Source organism: Lepidochelys kempii, chromosome 1 (genome assembly GCF_965140285.1).
Source record: "Lepidochelys kempii isolate rLepKem1 chromosome 1, rLepKem1.hap1, whole genome shotgun sequence".
In the NCBI taxonomy this organism is placed as follows: domain Eukaryota; kingdom Metazoa; phylum Chordata; order Testudines; family Cheloniidae; genus Lepidochelys; species Lepidochelys kempii.
Window position 1 is genome coordinate 74,119,707 of NC_136380.1, and position 17,604 is coordinate 74,137,310.

Genomic DNA, 17,604 nt, shown 5'->3' on the forward strand with positions numbered 1-17,604 from the left:
AGGAATTATCCCACAAGTCATGAGTGAAAATAAACAATGTCACCAGAAGGCATTACATGTCTCTCCACATATAGTACAGGATATATAATAGACAAACAAATAAAACAATGATAGAAACATTCCTACTATAAAGCAAAGGAAGAATACCCATTATTCTTATTGGGAAAGAGTCCCTGAAGCATAACTGCATCTTTCCTATCTGATGTCTTTTTATAAGTAAACAAAGACATCTTTGAAATGTGTTCTAGGCCTATCTCTCTCTCTCTCTATATATATATAAATATTTTTTGGCAAGTGAATGTTGTTTTTCCACTGCAAAATAGAATGAAGAAGCTGGCTAGGTAGTAAAATCTAACATGAGCTTAAAATCAGGGAGGTGTGTAAAGGCGTGTAATAAAGCAATCCCAACTGGCACATCCTCCTGCAGCAGGCCATGCCATGAGCGGTGTGCCCAGCTGAGTACCTCAGGTAACACAACCACTCTCCACCAGGCTCACTTGCTTACCCATCGTGGGAGCCAGTTTAACAACAAACATAGTGCAAATAGTCTGTAAACAAAGCCCCAAAACACAGTCCATATCACCCCCAGCACATGCAGTCCTTAAACCTCTGCTCAGCAGATGGCCCTAGCAGCCTCTCTGCTGGGAGCCCTTCCACACCATACTCGAGTGTCTTCCACCACACCTAGACTCCTTGTCAGTTCTCTTCTTCTGCCCTAAGACAGCCACCCCAGCCCTTCCAAGTAGAAGTGGAAGCCCACTCTTCCTAGCAGGAATCCCCACAGCCTCTTTGCTGGAAGCTCATAAATACCAAGGGAGATTCCCTCACTCCTTCTCACCCTCTCACTGTTCCCTGGATCCAACTCTCCGGTATGGAGACATTAGCACACAAGCCACTCTACTGCTCCCCTGCCTTCAGCCCTCTCTAGCCCTCAGCTAAGGCTCTCCAGAGAACCAGCAGGCAACCCCCTCTGCTGCTCCTCCTACCCTCACCCCTTTAATTCTGACTCTCTGAATTGGGGGGGGCACCCAGAAAACCCCTCTTGCCACTCTCCTTGCCTTCAGTCTTCCCCTAGGAAACACCTTGTGGTTCCAGTGACTCTCACCTGGCTTTTTTTCCCAACTGACTCTGGCAGCCCAGACTTACCACATCTCACACTCTTACTGGATCTCCCTGATCCTTTATAGCTCCAAGCACTGCCCTGCCTCCTTTACTGGTGAAATGGGAGCACCTGCTCTGGCACAGGGGAGCTGGATCTTCTTCATTTAACAGGGGCCAGCCACACTCTGACAGTGTGTGTGTGTGATTTCTTGGCAATAACAGTAGAAACATCTGCTTTGGGACACTTTTGGCAACTGACTGCACTGTACTATCAGCTATGTTAACTATGTATCAGTGGAGAAGAGAGAAATTAGATGCAGTGAAATCCACATTCAATCAGTAATAAAGAGTTATTCTAAAAAGGTTTGGTTCACAGTAACATTCCAACTTTTGGTACTATCTAAATCAGTCCGACTTGTAAAATTATGCTGGAAACTTTTAAAGAGCAAGCTCTTTCCAGAAATTTCTAATACTCCCTGCTCCTGTCTAGGATGGAAACATTGTCAATATTTCTGCTTCTAGGAAGCACTGGGAGGAATAAACTAGTGTTATTTTGTTCCCCTCGTGCCTCAACAATTGTTTAGTTTGCATTCTGGGGAAAAAGATTGGGCTGGGTTTTTCTCCCCTCTCTCACCCTATCTGAACTGGTTCATTCATCCCTAATGAGACCAACTGTTAGAAAAAGAATACAGAAACAGATAAATGACCAAGTATTAATGAACTTTCCTGCATGATTAGTGTCCTCCCCTGTCTCAGCCTATCATTGTATTGTGAGGTTTGTATATCCAAATGTATTCTAGCCCTCCATCCAGAGGTGATAATCTTCCCCACCCTAAGAAAAAGTCTAAACAAAAATCAAATGGGACTAACAAAAATGCATTACTCAAAATGTCACCATCTCAATCTCTTGATTTTTTGCTCCTAGCTTTATTTCTACATTGCCCATTTAAATTGTAAGCAATTTGGGCCAGGGATCTGTCTTCAAACCTCTCAGTAAAGCACCTAGCACACAAGTCACACTGTACAAGTGAAAAACAATTCAATAAATAATTATAATAACAAACAGTGTCCTCTAACCACACTGCATCAGAAAGGAAGCTCTCTCTGACAAGCAAATGGGTGCTCTCTCTCCATCTAATTCCCCACCCAATCTCTCAACACATTTCTTAAGCAAGTACCTTCTTTTCTTTTCTTTTCTTTAACTCCTCCTCCCAGCCTGTCTCCAAAGCCATCAGATCTAAGGCACCTCAATAAATTATTCATGGCCACGCTTCTCTACATCTTGCTCAAATGTGGGACTTCCTGGCATGCTTCCCCATTAATATCCATGGACATGCACACAACCTACAGAAAATCATGAAGATTTGTATGTTAAATCCATAAGTAAATCCCTAGGCCCGCATTAATCACGGGAGAATACAGCGCCAGTTGTCTTACAAAGTATTCATGGGGCAGCATGTTTGCTTTCCCTTATTCTCACTTTCACTCTCATTCATTCTCTCACTCTCCTTTTATGTCTAATCTACATTCTGATTCTATACATTTCGATTTCTACCTTTTCTTTTCTCTACTCTGCATATTTATTATAGCTCAGGATGGCTTCGGTGCAAGACACTGGAGCTGTCACTTGTTCTAAATCCTCCTCAACCTCAGCCTCACCCCCCTACATACTCCATTCTTTTCACAAACAGCTGCATCACAGCTGTCAGTGTGAATGGCAAAGATGTCCTTTACTGATTAGACTGTGTCTGTGGCACAGAGTTCCTTCGAACAGCTAATTAGCAGGAGGTAGGCCACAGCAAGGTTTGGTGCTGTCCATCAAATTTGCTGCCAATGTCAACACCATCAAGTGTCCTGTCATGTGTGGCTTCTCATTTGAGAAAAGTGGCACACCCTCTTTTTGTCACTAAGGAAAGGTGGTAGAACGCAGGTTTAAAAAAATATTGAGCAAAGTGGATGCTCATTCTCTACCACAGTGTTCAGTGAATAAGGGAATTTCACACCTCATACAGATACATTCATTATCTAAATGCTTTACAGCTTCTGGTTAGTGGTGAAATCCCTATGCTGGTATCTCAGAGCTAAGAGGAAATTTATACTTATATATATTAATATCTTAATAAAAATATCAGCAGTAAGGGTATTATAGTTGGTGAGACTTTGTTTCAATGACTTGTAATTACTGTAGGCTGTTCACTACATTTCTTCCCCGCGCCCAACCATATCTCTAATAAAAACAATAATCCTTGCCTGAGTGTAGAGTCTCTTCTGCTCTTTTCTAAAACAAAGTTTATTTTATGTACACTGAGCACTGTTAGGAACTCACAATTGTAATTAGATGAAGCTAAATTCTAACTAGAATGGTGAACATTAGACTGCAGAAGCTTTTTCATAAAGCAAGAGGGGAAATACAAAAAAGATAAATTGATAATTAGGTCTAATTTCGACAAATTTTACTCGACTGAACTCCCACTGTCACTGAGCTCAATTGCAGCATTTTTGCTACAGCCCTCGGCTTGGGGGTGGTGTGGGTATCTCACTGAGGCACAATCCCACAGGATTTAAGAATAACCACTTTGCTGACTTTAAAGACAGTCAGTGCATCCCTCTGTGACTGACCAGCTCTGTCTGCAGCAGAAGAACTAGGAGTGAAGCCCTGGCTCCTACTTTGCCACACTTCGGGCACAAAATAGCACTGACAGCAGCATTAGCCCTGAAGAGTTGCATTTCCTGAATGTTGGGCAAGAACCTTGCACTAGGTATGCAAAAGAGGGGAAGTTCTCTTGTGCCCAATCCCTTGCACACTCATGCAGAGGTGAAGGAAAATATGTCCCACACAATTTAGATAGTACAAGGATTTTGGGGACCTGATCCAAAGCCTATTGAAGTCAACAGAAAGATTCCCTATGGCTTCAATAGGTGTTGGATAAGCATTATATCCCCCGCATTATAATACATCATTTAGTGCAGTGTTTCTCAACCTTTTTGATACCAGGGACCGGATTGCTACCTTCCTAAACTGTGTGAGGGAGATCTCAGGGACCAGCACTGATCCACAGACTGGTCATTGAGAAACACTAATCCATTGCATTCCAAGCCAAATTGTCCCTTGCAGTCATTTTCCAGCCTAGGCTTTTTGTTGTTGTTGTTGTTTTTTTAACTATGATAGATTTTTTTGTATTTTCTTAAAATATATACGAGAAAGTGGAGACAGATCTCCAGTTTGACATTAGTAGCCACAGGGCCCGGCTACTGTGATGACAAGGCTTCTTATGAAATTCCATCTCTTCTATTAGTAATTTTATTACTGCCTTTTCATTTGATACTTCCACTGTTACCTCAAGAAACAGAAAACTCCTTTAAGATAACTTTCCACTATTTTCACATGAATGATTTGCCAATCATAGTTTTAAATTAGCTCCTTAAATACCAACATGAAATGTATTATATAAAGAAACACATTTTTTAGCAAAGCCAGAATTGCTGGGGTAAGCATGATGAGACAATAAATCAATAATGATCAGAGAAAGGTATATTTTATATGCATATAGTACTGCAGTAGATATATGTAACAACTAAAATCTTTTAATTCACAGAGATTCTAGGCAATCACTACCAAAATCAACTCTGGCAAGCAAAGAATGTGTATGTATTGCCCTGATGAATACAATTTAACAAAAAAAAAAAAAGACAGAAATTGATTCTAAATTGTGCTTTTTTATTTATTCTGTCCTGCAATGATTTTGGTACAATATATAAAGACTTTCATCTTACTGATCCACTCTGCTGGCTATTTTAGTATTCCTGCATCCACTTTGTCTTTGTGTGTGTGTGCGCACGTCTGTGTGTAGTTCAAAAGTAAAAAAAAATAAATAAAAAAATAGCTACTTGAATAGAAGCAATTAAGTTTTATGCTCTTTTTACTGAGAGATGTTGGAATGTTATCATTCAGTTTCACAAAGGTGCAGGAAAGAACTTAATTTTCTCAAATTCTCAATGCCAGCAAAGTCTGTGTTATAAATCCAGGTGAAACCGAGAATATTCTCTCATTCCATCAAAATGTTATTCCCGATTTTGATTTAGATCTTCTTAGTACTATGTCTTCAGATATCTTAATCAGCCATCTGCGCCCATGAATTTCACACTTGGTCTATCTGACAAATTTCTCAGGGTAAAATCTAAAATTCACACTTATTAAAACCCTTTCCACTAATCCCCCAAACTCGGAGAGTTTAGATTTCAATCTGACATTGATTTTGGGATTTCATCCCTACAAGGAAAGAAGTCTTATCGCAGAAATGCATACACTGCACACCAGATCACTTTGTAAAACTACTTCAGGTCATGCGTCAAATACAGTGACAGGGAACAGATATTCATACTGAGATCCAGCCTTGTGTGATGTCTAATACCAGTGAGGCATCCTAGCAGAGATTCCAGAATTGGCAACAGTTGGTTGCTGTATTTGATTCAATTCTTCAGTGTCTGATGGGTCTGGGACATTTACATGATGTGGGGATGGGAGGGCAACATGATTATGTATTTCATCTTTTATTTCAGGCTGTATAACAGAAGTCTCTGGATTTAAAGCCATTTTCTATAACAAAGCTATACATTTAATTAGATGCATTGCCAGGTTCTTCTTTCACAACTTACTACATCTACACTGACAAAACTGAAAGCGTGTCAGCTGTTACTTCTCTAAAATATTTTAACAATTCAAAACTATATCAACAGCATACAAACAGCTAATTATTTTTGTTTCTGTTAGAAATGGGATTCTATCAACAATATGACTAGATGTTGAACAGCAAACATCATGCATTACGGAACTAAACCAAAGTGTGCATACACACACACACATACACACTCACTCACTCAAATCACCCACCCATTAACTTCAGTGGGCTTTGGATCAAACCTTAATTGATGAGGAGCCAAACTCTGTTCAGTTACCCACCTGACCTCAGTGAAATCAACAAAGACAGAATTTGTTCTGGTGGGTTAAAAGACACAGATAATCCATTACTTTAATACGTTGATCCATTTATTTATTGAATTCCATCTTCACATCAATGATTGAGTCGATAGGGTATGGACACACAAATAGACACACTATTTCTACAATTGTGGGGACAATCTTGAGACATACTTGCATACAGTGTTCCAGCAATTGAAAAATCAGGTGTAGGCTGTAGCCAGAAAGGATGATAAGAGAACTGGACAGTTCCAAGAGCTAAGATCAGAAGAGGAGAAGAGCAGGTGGAAGGGCAGACGAAAGGATAAGTCCAAATAGACAACATACAAAGCAGCCTGGCACTCAAATCCTGTTTTCAAAATCAATGTGTTCTGAGGGGCTGTCTGGAAAATTTCATGGAAAAACCAAGAGCCAAAAGTCACAAAACTGAATCTCTCCTCCCACCACCCTATTTTCTAGCCAATTCTAGGACACACTCAAATTCTGTTTGTTCCCAGATCTTTGGCGCATTACACTGATTTTCAACCTGCTGGCACAACCAATGGGATTTCTGAAAAAAAGCATTACTCTGAAGATGGACATTGACTTCTGTTTTTTTTTCAATTCAGTTACTACAGTGATGTGGTCCATAGCTAAGAATGCCTAGCTAGATAAAAGACATACCTCCAGAAACCACAGAGGAATTTAAACCACTTCTGGAGTTCACATGATTACTTCTGAGAACTTTTACTCAGTAATTGTGAACATTCAGTACTTCTGAGAACTTTCAATTTCTCAATTTCCTCCACTTGGTCAGCTTCTCGTCTCTGCTCCCCATCCTGCAAACCTTTACACATGCATGCTTAACCTCACACATAAGTAACTTTTTGCAGGACTAGGTCCTATGTTTTTAATCTTTGTTTAATAACTGAGAATTGTGTCCACTTTTCCTTTCACAAGTAAGAGACTAATCCAGCAATCTGTGATCAGAGGAATAATCCTCCCTCACACAAGTAATCTAATTGACTTCAGTGGAATTACTCCTAAGAGTAAAGTTTACTCATTCATTTACAGGTACTTACTTCTGACAGGGCTTCAAGAGTAGCTCCTTAAATCAAATTTGGTGACATAGCAGGAGTGATGATCATGGTAATTTATCAGATAAGCAAGATAACATTTAAATGGATAATGACAGCTCCAATTTATCTCCAAATTCAGTTTTGTTAAATATGTTTTTACAAAATGTAAGATCAATAGAAGTGTTTTCTAAAAACAAAACAAAACAAAAACAATAGACAAACACACCCGGTTGGAAACAATGCTTTTAAAACAATCGATCAGTTTAACAAAAGCAAGCATTCAACCTAAATACCAAAGCACTGTGCTCATGCATAAATACCAAACAGTAAAACTGATGAGAAAGTGATTATAAACAAAAGTGAAACTGTCTAGTCTGTAACAACTGGTACCTAGACACCACAATGGCTGGGCATACTAACAATGCACAGAGACAGCTATTCAGAAATATAATTAGTCTCTTTTCATTTTCCAAGCAAAGAGAACTGCAAAACTTAAAAAAAAATAGAACAAATTTTAAAAGTATTTTTAATCAAATGCTTTCAAGTGTTGTAAGTAAAAATTGTAAGGAAATGCATGCTTTTAAACCTGACAAAGGTTTAAATTATTGCCCAACTCTATGTTATAAATACTTAAATTATATTACAGATCTGGCAGTCTCCTTTAGAAATCAGATTTTCAGTGTTCTCTGTACAAAGAGAGAAAACTTGTAACAATCCATCAGTTAAGATACCAGCTCTTCTGTACTTCTGTGAAAGGCAAGGCAGGATTGAAGTTTGGCTGCCCCTTGTTTTGACTTATGGGATATTACATTGTGTTCCTGTGTTACGTTTTTGGAAAGTTTAAACAACAAATATTAGAAATGAATGTCTCAAATAATAGATGTTTATTTGGCTATACACTGCACACTAAGACAAACACTTACTGATGTGCAATTCTAATGTCACCCATTTCTATGGTTAGTTTCATGCCATGCAGTTGTATGACATTACAAGAATTCATTTACATTCTGTGGGCAGTGGAATACCGAGACTTTGATTTTCATATTATTTTAGGTTTAGTTTTCAAGGGCAAAAAACATCCGAAATTTTTGTATCACTGATATTGCCATCTATTTCTGCTGGAAAAAGAAAAAAGGAAGTTAATGCACTGAAGTAGAAGGTAAGGTCCATTTCTTTGCTGAACATCCAAACTCACAACTGGGTTGAGTGAGCAAACAAAGCAGATAAATTAAAGACGTTTCTATTCCCCCCTCCTCCATTTACTTTAAAATGGTATAATAAAGTCTGCAAAGCTCATCCTTTCCTCGGGGGCATTTTGGGCCTGACCTCATCCTTGACTGACTTCAACAGGCTTTGGAGAGAAATCAAATTTATGGAATAGGGAGGTGGCTGAATTGTTGATGACTATTGTTAATAATTAGCTTTTTATGTTGTTGTCCCACACAGTCTATTAATTTCATAGAGTGCATTGAATTCACCATGTAATAAGATTTTATTTTTGGCTTGAAATGGTAAATCTGCCAGAGCTTAAAGATGGTTCTATAATTAATCAAAATAAATAAGTAGAGAAATACAATTGCCATGTTGTTCATGATGGGCTTCTAAGGCTCCATGAAAACAGTCTCCGTTAGCTGATCTGTGGTACCTGTACCTACAAAGATATAGGGGAGGTAGAAAGAGGTGCCTGTCAAATCCATGCATTACTTCCTTCCCAGCTTGCTCACTCAGAAATGTATTTACCTAACCGTAATGAAGAAGGGGCAAACAAATTTATACTAGCTATGCTTTTCTGCAGGGGTTGATACTTTGTTCAGAAAAAAAAATGTTAAATTACGCTAAATTTAATTGGACATTCCACTTGTGTATTTCGAAAGGTGGTAACTTGAAGAAAGATAAGTAGGGAGGCTCTATTTGGAATATTTGATATTTCTTTTAATACCAGCCATTTGGGGAAATCTGGTCCTTTTGAAATAGAAGTCTGTTTATTCTTCATTATAAGAATATCATTCTTTTATTAGTCCCAGCAGTGTCTTATTTTTTTCTCTCTGTGTACAGAATGACAGTTTGACTGAACCAGAGTGACTCACACTTACCCTCTTGCATGCATGCATGAACCCACCTGGACACAGGTATCCACATACACACTCGGGCATCTACTCACTCATATTTATACGCACACACTCATTCAGCCACGCATATGTAGAGAGGAACTCTTGTATTATTCTACAAAATGCTAATCTCAGACCCCAAAAAATCATTAACCTGGAAAAAAAGTGGTAAATATGATTCAGTACAATAAATAGAATGCTGCAGAATATATGTGTGTGTGTGTGTGTGTGTGTGTGTGTTACTAAGTATGGAAATGCAGAGTTAAATTTACCCAAACAACTTTAATTGGACTCTTGTATTTCTCAGGTAGTTTCCATGCAGCAATTATTCCAGATGCATAAAATTCTTCCTTTAAAACCAAACTACCTTAGAAGTTCTGCCAGACCTCCTGGTAGCTGGAGAAATCCTAAACACCAGTGGCCAGATTTTGTCATCATCACTCAAAGCGTGCATGATCTTATTCTGTGAGTAGTCTGATTCATTTCAATAGGAAATAAGTGGCGTAATTATATCAGAATGTTGCCTCAGATGAATACAATTGAGTTGACAAAGATCTCTAGTTTTTCTTGGATTCAAGGGCAATTCTTAAATCATATCTGCTGATAAATTATCATGATTAGCAGATTTCTAGTTTATCAGATGATAATTGAGGTTGAGGCTCTCTAGGTTAAGAGAACATCAGTACTTTGAACTCATTCTCAGAGTAGTTTTTTGTATGTTTGTTTCGGTGCATATCTTAGAGCACATTTGTACCTTAGAGCAGTGAAAAAAGCGAAGGCATTTATTTGTTGTGTATTGTTCAGTTTTTATATAAGCTGTATTTATTTATAAATGAATAACATGAACAAAAGGTCATGAGAAAAGCAGAGTATGTAAAAAGGCAACATAATGAAGCAACGATAACATAACAGAAAGCATTCCAAGTGATCAAGGAGAAAGTGATCAGTACAAACATGCCATCTCCTTAGAAATATACCTCAGAATGTCTTTCTCCCGTCTTTAGCATGTGTGAAACTATTGCACAAGGATTCCAGAGTAGTGAGAAAAATACTGTTGCCCTTACTAAGTTGTGTTACACTGCATTACATTACAAAATGATCATGACAAGCTAGTCAACTACATATAGTGATTATCACACTGATGAGCTGTATTTCAGGAAAAATAAGATGTAATATGCTCCAAACAAGGCAAGTCTATGCAAATGGCTGCAGATATGTAAAACTTAAGCATAAATACACAGACAAAATCGTGTAATATTGTATGATGAAGTCATAATGTCGCCTTTGCTAAATCAGCTATGAGAACCAGACTGTGGATCATAAAAGTCAGGTTGTACCAGATAGTGTAGTGACAAGGACAGTGATAAGAAATGCCTACTTCCACCGTTAGTTACCCTGTAAGCTACACCCTTTTATCTTGGATGAGAATATGGTCAAACAATTCCATGCTTTTAAACCATCAAGACTAGATCACTTTATCCACTATATCTGGGGTTAAATGTAAAGGTTCTCCAGTAAATGCAAAACGTATCTGCCCAGTTTCTTTGTGAGAAAACTCCCTAAGAATAGATAACACCATTGCTTCACACTCTCCATTGGTTCCCAGTTCAGTACTGGTGTCAAATGAAGGTCTGGGTCTTAATCCGCACAGCTATTAACATTTATGAGACATTTACATCAAATACTGCTTCAAATTCTATAACAGTCACAGATGGCTACTAACCACTAACTTCAGTGGGAGATTATCTTGCACAATCACCACTGAGTTCAACCCCTAGTTTCAGCTTTCTCCCAAGCAAACTGAATTCCTGTAACACCGCTATAAATATCTATTTCCTAATATTGCAAAATGTCTTTCTTACCTTTTTTCAAGGTAATTGTTTCCACTTTGTGAGACAGAATTAATTGTCTTAAAACAGAATATATTCTGAGATCTCAATAGTACAAGTGAATATAACAAGTTATAACAAGCTTCTTATAACTGCTTATTTTCTTGAAGAATATTTACATTATCTTAAATATTTGTTAAATTGAAATAATGTAGCTTGAATTCGTAATAAAATATATTTTTACTGCCATGAAATAGTGCTTATAACTTGTCAGATCCAACAGAGGTTTGTCGCCCTCCCTCTCCCCCCTGCAAAAAAAAAAAATCATAGAAATGTAGGGCTGCAAGGAACCTCAAAAAGTCAGAGTCCAGTCCCCTGTGTTGGCAGGACCAAGTAAACCTAGACCATCCCTGACAGGTGTTTGTCCAATTTGTTTTTAGAAGCTTCTAATGATGGGGAAACTATAACCTCCCTTGTAAGCTTATTCCAGAGCTTATCTACCCTTATAGTTAGAAAGTTTAACCTTTCCTCATCAGTCAGGTTTTCCAAATGTGTTATCATTTTTGTTGCTCTCCTCTGGCTTTTCTCTAATTTTTCCACATCTTTCCTACATTGTGGTGCTCAGAATTGAACAGTACTCCAACTGGGACCTCACTAATGCCGAGTAGAGCAGAACTATTGCCTCCTGTGTCTTTCATACAACAATCTTGTTAATACACCCCAGAATCACGTTAGTCTTTTTTTTTTTTTTGCCGCTGCATTACATTGATAATTCATATTCAGTCTGTGGTCCACTATAGCATGCAGAACCTTTTCACTAGTACTACCACCTAGCCAATTATTCCCCATTTTGGAGTTCTGCATTTGATTTTTCCTTCCTAAGTGGAATACTTTGCACTTGTTTTTATTGAATTTCATCTTGTTGAATTCAGACCAATTCTCCAATTTGTCAATGTCATTTTGAATTTTAAACCTGTCCTCCAAAGGTGCTTGCAACCACGCCCAGCTTGGTGTCATCTGCAAATTTTATAAGCCTACTCTCTACTCCATTATCTAAGTCATTAATGAAAATATTGACTAGCCCTGGACCCAGGACTCATCCCTGTGGGACCCCACTAGATACGCTCTCCTAATTAGACTACAAACCATTGATAACTATTCTTTGAGTACAATGATCTTTCATCCAGTTGTGCACTCACCTTATAGTAATTTCATCTAGACAAGATTTCCCTAGTTTGCTTATGAGAATGTCATGTGGAACTGTGTCAAAAGCCTTACTGAAATCAAAATATATCACATCTACTGCTTCCCCCCATTCACTAAGTCAGTAATGCTTATCAAAGAAGGAAATTAAATTTGTATGGCATGATTTATTCTTGACAAATCCATGCTGACTATTCCTAATAACCCTATTACCTTCCGGGTGCTTACAATGATGCATGATATTTAGTATATACTGTATTGGGCATTTTGATGTTTGCAAGTGATGGACTTTTTTTCTTTTATGATCTTTTGCTCCTATTAATGAAATATCCTCTCACAAATCCTGCTCATCTTAGTCACAGGATTAGCACTCACATAAGTCAATGGGACTTATTTCTGTGAGTAAAGTGAGGAGGACTTGGCTCCATGCTGTCCTCTTTACAGTCAGAGCTTTGAAACTGATTAAGTAGTCAGCAGCTGCTTCCAAACCATTCTTACAAGGAACATTATTGGACCTGAAGACATCACATGACCTGCAAATATATATAGATCTGTATTTTGCAAGGAGTTTTTCAAGATCTTGTGGTACACATGACAGATCAGTAAAAAAAAAGTATTCCTAATATGTAGGAGGATTTCTGTAAATCAAGTTCAATTATACAGACTACATCACTACTTTGCACTACAACATTAATTGCTCAACACTAGAGTTGGATACTGCAAAAAAAAAAAAAGAATTGCCAGCGTTTGTTCAAATAAAATCCATCATCATCTAATCTCAAAGAAAAATAACACCATATCAGATAGGTAATTAATCACACCACAAATAATGAATGATGAATAGTTAAATATATAGTCAAAATAAATATATAATGAACAATCCATGAACAGTATAAATCTTCAAATTTTAAACTAACAAATTCTTAAAGGTCAAAGCATTTTTGCAGATAATTTGAGAACTAGATGGCAAAATTAATTGACTAATTAGCTGTAAATAGTTCATGTAACTTTATCAATTAGACATCACTTTGGGATCACTTATCTATCACTTGTTTCCCCAGAAGTCTCCTTTCAATTCATGGAGTATTTGCTTTCATTTTAACATGTAGCCACTATTTTTAATGATTGCCTAAAGTTCTTCCCAACACTATATTCAGTATGCCAGGGACAATCTGCACTGGCTACATAGCATTACCTCATCTCACAAGAATTCTAAAACAGCTACATGCTCTCTATGGAGATTTTTGGACGTAATTTCCTGTAAATTACAGAAGCTTGTAATACTTCTAGTCATGAAACAGAGATATACTGAATTATTTTTGGACTGTTGAAAATATATTCTGCATCAGTAACAAATAATAGCTTCTTTTGTTAAAGCAGCTTTTTAAATACTATTTCCCTGCTGGAATTCAATAGTAGTTGTGCTATTATTCACTTACTCCTTGTACCCTTCCTAACAAAATCAGCCTTGCTTGCAAAAAATCAGTAGAGTCATTATAAAATGTGTTTGCTATAATTAAGGAGGCAGGAGGCTTATTTTCATGTGGCAGGCTGCGTTAAAATCCCAACCAACATCAGGACTGCTTTAGCACTACTTCAGCATTCCCCGTTATTCAGTGCTGTAGACATCCAGTGCTGAAGCTCCTTGTATTTTATTTCTTTGGCAACTCTTTTGCTCTCCTAAACAATGTTTCTGTATCACTTCCTGACTCCATCAAGAAGCTAGAGTGAACCCTTTTGTCAATATTTGTCAAATGTCCTCAGTCTTCTGTGATCCAAGTTCCGAAGGAGGTGGAGTGAACGGGCTATGTCATTATTCCTCCACCTCAACTTGTTAAGGAGGGAAGGAAGAGTTTTAAAATGAAGAAGGGGGGGGGGGAGGCTATCACACAACCTTATTCTGTCGTGTTCTCAAAGCAAAAATCAAGTGCAAATTTTCTACCAAACTAAATAAGGCAGGCCAAATATAGTTTAGGCACCAATCCTGCAAATTCTTATGATGCGCACAGCTTTATACATGTAAATACTCCACACTGCATTCAAAGATGAACTTATTCACATGAATAAAGTGACTCATATGTAAGTGTTTGTAGGAGCAAGGCCTTAGACAACAACTGCTTTCAGTCAGCGACTGTGCCTTCTTCTATGCTTGTGCAGCCTCTGAAATAATGTGGTGTTACCAGAAACAAATATCAATGATAAACAAACTGAGAACTTATTTGTTTATTCTGAAATAACCACATTTGATGCAGGGCACAGAACATTTTTCACTATGGCTGATATATGCTTGGTCAAGTTTGGTTCATGTTAAATTTGCTTGGAACACATCCAAACCAATTTGATTAAGCATGCAATTACTGAGACAAAGACTATACCAGATACCACAACAGACTGAACAGACCAACAGGGGGAAAAACAGCATAAATTACCTTAAATAACAGCACATATTTTAGTGTAATAACTGTGTTTGAAGAGAAAGGTTTGAAACATAGTGATTTCTTTTTAGCATCATTTATTATCACAGTGTTTGGTAACTGCAAAACACTTAAGGATCTGTCACATATAGTGGGGTTTAACATGTCGGTCATTTTGAAGTGCATTGTGCCACAAGTTGGCACAGAAATGATAAGCACAAAAGAGGTCAGATATTTCTTAGTAGAATTCCCCATGATTGACAGTGGGACTGCATAGAAACGTCACAATATGGCCCCTGGAATATTATTTGTTTTCCTCAGAATATTTATCTATCTAATATCTATCATTAATATCTATCATTACTGATTCAAAGGAACTATTAAAAAAGTAACATTTCCATGATTTTGAAATGTTTATTAGTTAATAAAAAAGACTGAAAGAAGTGAAAGAATTTATCTGGCACGCATTTAGGATACAATCCTGCTCTCAGTTAAGTCAATGAAAGATTTCCAGTTTCTTTCAACAACAACAGGTTAAGTTCCAGAGTCTTTACTATAAACAAACTGTTTATCTTTCTTATTCCCCCACCAATATATAAAATACATGATTGGGACTATATACCCATAACTGGGGAATGGTAGGTGAGCCCCAGGGCATATGCACACACTGGAGGTTCTGCACACTGCATCTCTGGGGCCCATGCTGCTGTGAGATCCCCTACACATTTAGCCTGAAATTACAAGGTGTGGTCAGTTGCCAGCTGGTGCCAGGAGGAGGCACTCCAAGAGTCTTGACTGTGCAGAAGCTATGTGCCAGCAAGTAGGACTTATATATTTTGTCTTTCTTTTGCCAAGGCTAGCTGGAAACTGGGTATGAAGTGAGAAGCGGAACACAACACACCGCACTAGATGCATTACACAGTCCTGTGCCGAAGCACCACCATACTAGCTAGGGCCATACCAAATTCATGGTCCATTTTGGTCAATTTCATGGTCTTAAGAGTTTAAAAATAATAATGTTCATGATTTCAGCTATTTAAAACTGAAATTACATTGTGTTGTAATTGTAGGGGTCCTAACCCAAAAAGGAGTTGTGGGGGGGGGGGGGGGTCACAAGGTTATTTTAGGTGGGCGTTGCAGTACTGTTGGCAGCAGTGCAGCCTTCAGACCTGGGCAGCTGGAGAGCGATGGCTGCTGGCCGGGAGCCCAGCTCTGAAGGCAGAGCCGCTGCCAGCAGCAGTGCAGAAGTAAGGATGGCATGGTATGGTATTTGCCACCCTTACTTCTGCTCTGCTGCCTGCAGAGCTGGGCCCTCAGTCAGCAGCCGCCACTCTTTGGCCACCCAGCTCTGAAGGCAGCAGCATATAAGTAAGGGTGGCATGTTATGGCACTGCCATGCCTACCTCTGGGGTGCTGCTGCTGGGGCGCTGCTTTCAGAGCTGGGCGCCCAGACAACAGCCGCCACTCTCCAGCCACCAAGCTCTCAAGGCAGCACAGAAGTAAGGGTGGCAATACCATGACCCCCCTAAAATAATCTTGCGACACCCCCTTCCAACTCCCATTTTGGTCAGGATCCCCAGTTCGAGAAACACTGGTCTCCCCCCGTGAAATCTGTATAGTATAGGATAAAAGCACACAAAAGACCAGATTTCATGGGTGGAGACCAGATTTCATGGCCTGTGATGAGTTTTTCATGGCTCTGAATTTGGTAGGGCCCTAATCATAACTATGGGTAAACAGTCCCAACCATGGACTAAATGGCGAAGTTGGCTATCCCTTAGTATGAAGAAGTACAACTTCTCAAAGCAACAAGTTAGAACCTAGCTAGGGGTTAAATAGCTGTGTCCCCACCAGTTGCCCTGCTTGTTGCAGCTTTCTGTACCAGTTGGGCATTTGTCTGGCCAGCGTGAGAGACTGGGATTGGCCAATGCACCAGCAATTCCCTCTTAAACCCATTCAGTGTCCAGGCAGGCCATTTGTCTCAAACCAATTCCTGCAGTGACAGGGGAGTGGCAACGGGGGAAAATAGAGGATGCTATTGGGAGCCTCCAGTAAAAAAATCTGCATGCATAGTGGCGTGGGCATGATGGATGCTCATCATAGCCACTGCATCCTGTCCGTGCGTCAGAGCAGGGACAGAGCTGCTCTCCCCAATCTGAGGTAAGGGCATAAAAGGATTTCAAACAATGCCTGCTCCATTTCCTTACCTAGTAGCTTACTGCAACTGGGTGATCATCCTTGCAGATTTTAACACCAGGGTCGTTTGTAATCAGACAGCCCTGGAAAAATATCAGCCATCATGGCATTAGCGACAAAAACTTCAACAGTACTCTTCTTACCACCTGCACTGCCAATAGATTAATCATTACCAATCTTGTATTCCAGCAAGTGAACAAATTTAAAACAATCTGGATTTATCCTCATTCCCGCCACTGGCATTTGATAGACTTTTTCACACTGTGCCAGAGTGATCTGCAAATGTCAGACTGACCAGTGTGACGAGAGGTACGGACTGTTGGTCTGACCATAGCCTGGTCCAGATCAAAATGCAGCTAGTTATATGTGCCAAGAAGTTTTGGCACCAAGCCAAAACCATAAAGAAATGTAAGGTCCAAAAGCTCAAGCTCTTAGATAATACAAAGAACTGCAGCAAACATTTTCAGAGGTTTTTCCATCATCAGACAGCTCTATAATGGATGTTGAGGCTGAATGGAGACGGCTTCGCAATATAACCCTCAGTTCTGCCAGTGACGTGCCAGGCTTTAGACCAAGGAAACATCAAGATTGGTTCAACAAAAATGACTCAGATAATGCACGTACTTGACTCGCTGCATGTGGAACATAAAACATGGTTATCTGACAAGACTTCGACCACTAAGAAAGCCACCTATCACAGCTTTAAGCAATCTGCCC

The 17,604-nt window shown here is 38.9% G+C and overlaps 1 protein-coding gene across 12 annotated transcripts in view; it reads right to left on the bottom strand.

Moving 5' to 3' along the window:
• The window catches only part of PCDH9 (protocadherin 9), an 892,742-nt gene that overhangs the window by 562,735 nt on the left and 312,403 nt on the right, over window positions 1-17,604 (bottom strand). Inside the window, exon 3 of one of the 12 annotated variants that reach the window (XM_073346331.2) lies at window positions 2,307-2,445. The exons of the other annotated variants lie outside the window; for them this stretch is intronic. Within the exon in view, the coding sequence (XP_073202432.1) occupies window positions 2,377-2,445 (69 nt within the window). The 3' untranslated portion in view covers window positions 2,307-2,376. Of the gene's footprint in view, window positions 1-2,306; window positions 2,446-17,604 lie in introns of those variants that run through there. 12 annotated transcript variants of the gene reach the window in all.